Raw genomic sequence first — 7,378 nt, 5'->3', positions numbered from 1 at the left:
GATTAATCAAACAACAATAAAGCAATAAGCCCCAAGAAGCCGTGGTTTACAGTGAATTTATAACAGCTAAGGGGGTTTTAGGCACGCCGCTTCGCGTTAGCTGTTATAAATTCACTGTAAACCACGGCTTCTTGGGGCTTATTGCTTTATTGTTGTTTGATTAATATGAATGACAGACAGCAGGAATATTAGACTGCTGTCAATTTAAGAGCTGCCCGGACCCAATATACTGTTACACATGTTTTCTTTCTCAGCTGTTTGCTTTCACTTAAGAACTAAATTACTGTGTTTATGAGGATATTTGCAAAGACGGGCATATTGACACATACAAGTGTGTGTATTTAACCGTACAAGGCCTATAAAGCAGCAAAAATAACTCCGTTCAATATTTACCCGCTCTCTATGAGCACTGTCTTCTCGTGCACACACCTTTCAGACAGCGTGCACATATAGCCAAATGAGATCTCTTTTGCTGCAGATTGCGTTTCAACGGCTTAAAATCACTTGTTTTTAAAAGTTAAATAAGTTTTCAAGCAATGTCACGTGAGCGTTTAACCGCCATAGAGACGATAGTACAAAATCTCCACCAGTTGATAAATTTCTACCGGTTAATCATGTCTACCGGTATATCGCTCACCCCTATTTAAGACTATGACTGAGCATTGTTCAATTGACATAAACTGGGCTCAACAGAGACTGATCTCTTCAGATAAGCAAACAAAGCATTCATAATATCCCACTTTCTCTTCCTTGAGAGGATGTTCCACAATCCCCCTATATGTTCCCAATTCGGTCATAACTCTGAAATTATGAAAAAAATAATTCATCCATGAGCCCATAACACTCAATTACTGGGCAGTCCTCTGACAATCGTGTTTTCAAGGCCTGTTTGAATTTGAGTAAACAAAACCAGGACATGTATTAAATAACTCTAAACATTTACATGCAGGCTGCACGCTTCAAATGGCTTTATGGGAAAACCATCATTCAAGAAGGTGCTTTGAGAGCAATTTATCAAACCTTTGATAATAGAGCATGACAATGCATTGTATGGAACAAAACACAAGGCCATTCATGCAGTGTTTGCGAGATTTCATCATCCAGCAATTTCTGCTTGTGCCTTTGTTTTTTTGGATAGATTTTGGTGTACACTTTCAAAATCGGCAAAGCTGAAAGGAAAACCTGATGCTAACTGACACTAAATAGATGAATCAACCTCAAGTGGTGTCAAACAGTGAAATCCCAAGAGGCAAATATAAGGATGGAGAACAAAGAACCAGAACTGACCTGTTGACCACAAGTGTTTCCCTCTGTTACAAAAGCTGAGGCTACAGTACAAAACATATGGTTTTTATTTCTAAGAAACCTTCTTCCTAAATTATCAATAATTGTGAAAATATGCATACATTTGTATAAAATGGTGCAATAAAATATTTGGAAACTTAAGCAACAATTAAAGGAATAGTTCACCCAAAAATGAAATTTTTTTGAAAATGTACTCATGCTCAGGCCATCCAAGATGTAGATGAGTTTGTTTCTTCATCAGATTTGGAGAAATGTAGCATTGCATCACTTGCTCACCAATGGATCTTCTGCAGTGAATGGGTGCTGTCAGAATGAGAGTCCAAACAGCTGATAAAAACATCACAATAATCCACACCACTCCAGTCCATCAGTTAATGTCTTGTGAAGAGAAAAGCTGTGTGTTTGTAAGAAACAAATCCATCAAGACATTTTTTAACTTCAAACTGTCCATAATCCATAAAAAACACTTCCTCTAGTGAAAAAGTCCATCCCCTGTTCCACCCATATATTTGTTTAGAACTGTTTTGTCCTAGTATTGCTTGTAAATGATGCTTGATCTGTGATTGAGCTGTGATCTTGATTGATTTGATTCAGGCGAAAATACTTTTTCACTGGAGAAAGCAATATTATGGATAAAGGACTTGTATTTTAGCCGTCAGCAATGGATTGAAGTTCAAATTGTCAGATTGATGTATTTGTTTATTACAAACATGCAACTTTTGTTGTTGTTAATTGCTTGATGTTCAATTAATTGACTGTAATTGACTGACGTTGTGTGAATTACTTGTGGATTATTATGGTGTTTTTATCAGCTGTTTAGACTCTTTCTGACGGCACCCATTCACTGCAGAGGATCCATTGATGAGCAAATGATGGAATGCTACATTTCTCAAAATCTGTTAAAATGAAAACAAAAAAAAACTCATTTTAAATGTTTTAATAAATTGTCATTCATAAACAAATATCAATATCAATAGATAGCAAAATATCACACTAAGTGCAAAGCCATGTGTAAAGCCATGCAAACTTATTTTTGTGAAATGTTTTGCTTGGAGCTTGTGTGTATTCTATCTTTCTGTAAATTAAATTGTATGTGGTTTCATATTTCATCCAATGCAGTGGCATTCTATAATTTTCTAATGTGCCTTATGAGTGAAAATGGAGGGACTGTACTGTATAATCTGCATTGTTGAGAAATCAGATGTCACTGACTCATCACCTCTTTTTAAGTTATATTTTGTTTTGTTATATTTTTAAAAGACCTTTAAAGAATCGTGTGCCTGCCTGCAGGGCCCTTTTTAATTAAACAGACGCCCCCATCTCTCCCTCACACACCCACAGTAATCACATCATATCAGTGTGTGGATGTCATTCTCTGGGGAAGTGGTCTGACGTGTGTCCCCATGTGAATTAGACAGATTATAAGATCTATTATGTGGGCATAGTTAATGCGACCCATAATACTTACAGCTATTTGAGAAGAAATTTTGGATTCCGCCTCTGACAAACTGTGGGCTTTATGTTCACCATTCACTCTGCTGTATTCAGGAGGCTGCTGAGAGGCCGATCTATTGCCCTTGGTCTTCCTGTTCCCGGGGCCCTGATGGACGATGTTTAAGTAATGGAGTGTGCTCTCGTGTTCCCGGTCCGAGCTTTCCGCCTGACCGCGCACATAGCGTTCCTCGCAGGTGGAGTGATGGCGCCGGCACAGCTCTATTCTGGCACGCAAGCGTTCCACTATGGCGCTGTGGAGCTGGGGAACGGCTGATCCTCTTGAAGTGGCGATTGGTGTGACTGATCCTCCCATCCCGACGCCCAACATGGGTGCAAAACCACTTGGGGTGGCCTGGGTCGGAGCCGCCTCTCCCATGACCTTCAGTTCCCTTCGTTAACCCTTTAATGGTCACACCCAGAAAAACAAGGGAAATTATTCATTCAATATATTTGGGCAATAAAAACTTTTTTACTTTGTTAGTTTTTTACGAAACTAGCATTTTTCACTTTGTCAGTTGCTGTTTTTTTTTAATTTATTTTTTTATGTGGAATAAATCTAATTTGCTCAAAAATTTACCCTGGAAACCAGATTCTGCACAAATAATATAGACACTTTAGCTGTTATCAGGAATAATGCTGTGATAGCTTGATACATGCCACCTCTAAGAATATGTTTTAATTATATCTAAAGAAAATTATTTATTTCAGTGAAAATCAGTGATATTAATGCAGAACTGAAAGTGCACTTCTATCATTAATGGACATCTCAACCCGTTGAGCATGTTTTCTACAAAATGATTATCCTTTCACTAATATATAACGCTTGTGTTTGATTAAAGTTGGCACAAGAGAAAGCGTTCCTAATGCAACGCTGTTTGATTTGTTACTTAAACATTATTTAAACAATAGATGTTGTGACCTGATCACAAAGTGCATCCTGGTAAACGTCAAAAAGAAACGATTTTTGAAAGTTGTTACAAATGCATTTTAGTCAACGGTTGCGAAAAAGCTGACTGTGTCAGTGTTAATTAGTTACTACAAAGTTGATAAAACGATTTCGGGTACTGTGCGCAAAATATGGCTCTTTTTATATTACGTAAACATGTTGACGTTCTTACAGCAAAATGGAATGTTTGGGAAGCGTTTTAGAAAATACACTCGCAATGGAAGAACGCGAAATTACGAACATTTCTATACTCATACATATGTTCAAATGCATCCATTACGAAATTAAAATGTGCTTTCAGGATCCACAACTTCATTTTTTTAGTGTCTATGCAGTATATCGCAACCTTATTACAACACTATGCATTATTACTTTCCAGTGCACTGGGGTGTTTTGCAGCTTGCCAGGTTGCCAAAATCGCAGCGTGCGCTCATTCAACTCCATGCAAGGTGTAACAAATCCACAGTGTGCTATCAGAAGGCTTAGCACAGTCCTGCAGCAAGGAATAAACGCAATCACGCTAATGAATGCGGTTATTAGCCGGTTATACCCTAAACCAAGGGTTCCTGTCAGCTGACAAATAATACATGCAATTATAATCCATTTACTTGAAGGCAGAAATCCGCAAACTTCCAGAGAGTTCAGGCTGTGTACGAGCACTTCCCATCCTTATTATTTAAGAGGTTGTCCACGGTTGGTGATTCCCAAACAAAGTCGATAAAAGTGGCGTTGCAGCGCGCGGTGGATTGTCAGCAGTCCGAGCGCGTACGGGGTTAGTCCGGAGAGGCTGGCTTACCGCAGGCTGACTACAGACTCTCGTTGTATGAGCGGTTCCCTCTTGCTCGAAAGCAGTCCTGAGATTGGTGAGCTGTCATTTTGCAGGCTCTAGTGGTGCCAGCAGTGAACTACATGAAAGCAGCTCGACTATACAACATACGGGGTTTGATTGAGAGACACAGCTGAACCAGCATGAGTGGAGGCCACACAGTATTTGTTATATTGAACGCGTTACATTTACACATACCTTATTAGGGGAGACCGGCTAGTCTCTCTTTTCATATAGACTACTGATGATCTAATGAATTAATTATAATTATATAGACCAGAGATATAGACTCATTCCTACAGTCTTGACTACAAAAAGCCAAGCATTAGTTATAGCATAACATAGTTAATTTTACAGGTGTTAACTTATCAGGGCATGGCACATTATGTGAGTTGCCACAACGACATCAATTTTCACTCATTATTAACATATTTGCAGTTAAACGGTAATGAAGGATAATGAGTTATTTAAACACAACTTGTACAAAACAATTAATGAAACTATATCAGTTAAACGATAAGGAAAGCCCATATTCAATACAAAACGTCACTGACAAAAAAGTCTTGAAGTTTGCATCATAACTGTTGTTGGTCGTTTAACATTTTTATCGTAAAACTGTTGTCAAAATATTAACCGTTTAGCTGCATCTTACCTCGCACTGACCGTTAAAACGCGCTGGAATTCGCGCCGAGTTACAGTAAAGCCCCGCCTCCTTTGATTTGATTGGCCATCTCAAACATTTTGAAATGCAAAAAGACCAACACAGTTATTTCTATTCCCCCAAAATATAATGTAATTTAATAAATTGCAATGTTTGACCAGTGTTGGGGAAAGTTACTTTTAAAAGTAATGCATTACAATATTGCGTTACTCCATAAAAAAGTAACTAATTACGTTACTTAGTTACTTTTTATGGAAAGTAATGTGTTACGTTACTTCTGCGTTACTTTTTAAATCTGGACAGGGCTTGCTTGTTTGTTTTTAAAATAAAAAAGTTCTATTTTTGGCAAATATAAAAGTCTTTTCACACCAAAAGTGAAATGAATAAGCCTCAGGCTAAAGGGAAAGTAAATTACGTCCGTACAGTAGAATGCAGAAGAAGAAATTTCAACACGTCAGCAATAAAAAAAGACATGCAAATGTTTGTCTAGAGTAATTTTTGCTGATTAGTACGGTTAATCGAAGGTCAGAAGCAAAGACATTGGTTAATAGAATGGGATTAAATACATAAAGCATATTTGTGTTGTTTAACATTTAATTATTGCAGATTTGCGATTACGTAACTCACGTTACTTGTAATGAGTTACCCCCAACACTGGTTTTGACCACAAGCGGTGTTCGTCAGACACAAACGGTCACAACTGATAATTAATTCATTACATTTATATAGCGCTTTTCTAGGCACTCAAAATTGAGGTAGCAGACAAGATGCAGAATTCCAGCTTAAATTAATGCAAATAAGAATCGAAATGAGTGGAAATTCATTGACATTGTTTTTAGGGTGGGTGGACGAACGGACAGGCAGATAGATAGATGTAACATTTATAAGTGCAGAATGTTAAAGCTCTTGTACCAATTCAAATGAGACCATGCATAATCTAAAGTTGTGTTTTTACCACTTTGAGACCTACCAATGGGAGCAGTAGATGGTCTTCTTGACAGGCATGCAACTTCAACGGTACAAGCGTGGGACCTGAGGCACTTTTTGTAGCTTTTGTTTATCTCTGAGTGGGGCAAAATATATATAGAGCTCAAGGTGCACAAGCTGTTTTGAGAACATTCGAGAGGTTCAAGGGGCTTATGAAACCACAGGTCCAGTAACCAGCTGGGAGCCATGGACAGTTTAATCCCAGCCAAAGAAGGCAGAGCGTGATCATGTTTTCTGGGGATACCTTTCAGGAGACCCCATCAAGTCCCTCACAGAGAGGTTTAGCTTCATCTCTAAAACAACAGAGAACACTCCTCCTCTTTCTCTCTCACCTTCCCTGTGGCATAACCCTCTTTACACAGGGAACAGCACTTTGCTTGTTCTTCTAGCATTCTTAGCACAAACATGTTAAATAAGTTATCAACCCGAGTGATGCAGGGCACCTATGACAGACTTCTATGCCAAGCTCCTCAGAGTCCCATAAATAAATAAGAGCAGAGCTGAGGATGCCGGGAAGAGTGTTCGGCACTCAAAGCTGTCAGTTAACAATCCATCTTTAAATCTTGTTGTGAACCATTCCCAGGTTAAAAGCAAAAATAAACATCCTGCCTCATGACTCCTCAACCCTTTTAGTACAACACTCCACAAATGATGCTGCGGTTTACAATGTTCTGCATGATATTGAGAAAAAGTATCACAAACAAACTCTGTGGTTCAGAGAGGAAAAGAAAGCGCATAAAAGCATTTGCTTCTTGAAATCAATAAGTGAATGAGAAAATCAAGTACACAGCGGGCATCAAGAAATTATTGATAAACTGTGTGGGCTGGATGCAGTCCTTGAAAGTCTCACCAAGGACACGCTCTAAACTATAAAGCTAAAATAAATTATTTCAGTCCACACTGGATCCAAGCTGTGGATCAAAAAAGGCTTTTAAAAAAGGAATGGGAATCATAAGGAATCCAAATCTTGTAGTATTTTTTTAGGTAAAAATAATAATAAAAAAGGAATATACTTAATAATTCATTACATTTATATAGCGCTTTTCTAGGCACTCAAAGCGCTTTACATTGTCAGGGCAGGGGGTATCTCCTCACCACCCACCAGTGTGCAGCATCCACCTGGATGATGCGACGGCAGCCATAGTGCGCCAGAACGCCC

The 7,378-nt window shown here is 38.5% G+C and overlaps 1 protein-coding gene across 4 annotated transcripts in view; it reads right to left on the bottom strand.

Moving 5' to 3' along the window:
• Nucleotides 1–4,555, bottom strand: part of maml2 (mastermind like transcriptional coactivator 2) — a 110,502-nt gene extending 105,947 nt beyond the window's left edge. For 3 of the 4 annotated variants that reach the window (XM_016557477.1, XM_016557480.1, XM_016557479.1), the window contains exons 1-2: nucleotides 4,354–4,555; nucleotides 2,774–3,199 (exon numbers count right to left, since the gene is read on the bottom strand). In XM_016557477.1, the coding sequence (XP_016412963.1) occupies nucleotides 2,774–3,175 (402 nt within the window). In that variant the 5' untranslated portion in view covers nucleotides 3,176–3,199; nucleotides 4,354–4,555. Of the gene's footprint in view, nucleotides 1–2,773; nucleotides 3,200–4,117 lie in introns of all 4 variants that reach the window. The other variant, XM_016557478.1, reaches the window with a different exon arrangement.
• Nucleotides 4,556–7,378: the final 2,823 nt, after the last annotated feature.

The sequence above is a fragment of the Sinocyclocheilus rhinocerous genome, unplaced genomic scaffold, assembly GCF_001515625.1.
Source record: "Sinocyclocheilus rhinocerous isolate Xijiao unplaced genomic scaffold, SAMN03320098_v1.1 scaffold407, whole genome shotgun sequence".
Lineage (NCBI taxonomy): Eukaryota > Metazoa > Chordata > Actinopteri > Cypriniformes > Cyprinidae > Sinocyclocheilus > Sinocyclocheilus rhinocerous.
This window is presented reverse-complemented; position numbering and strand designations above follow the sequence as displayed.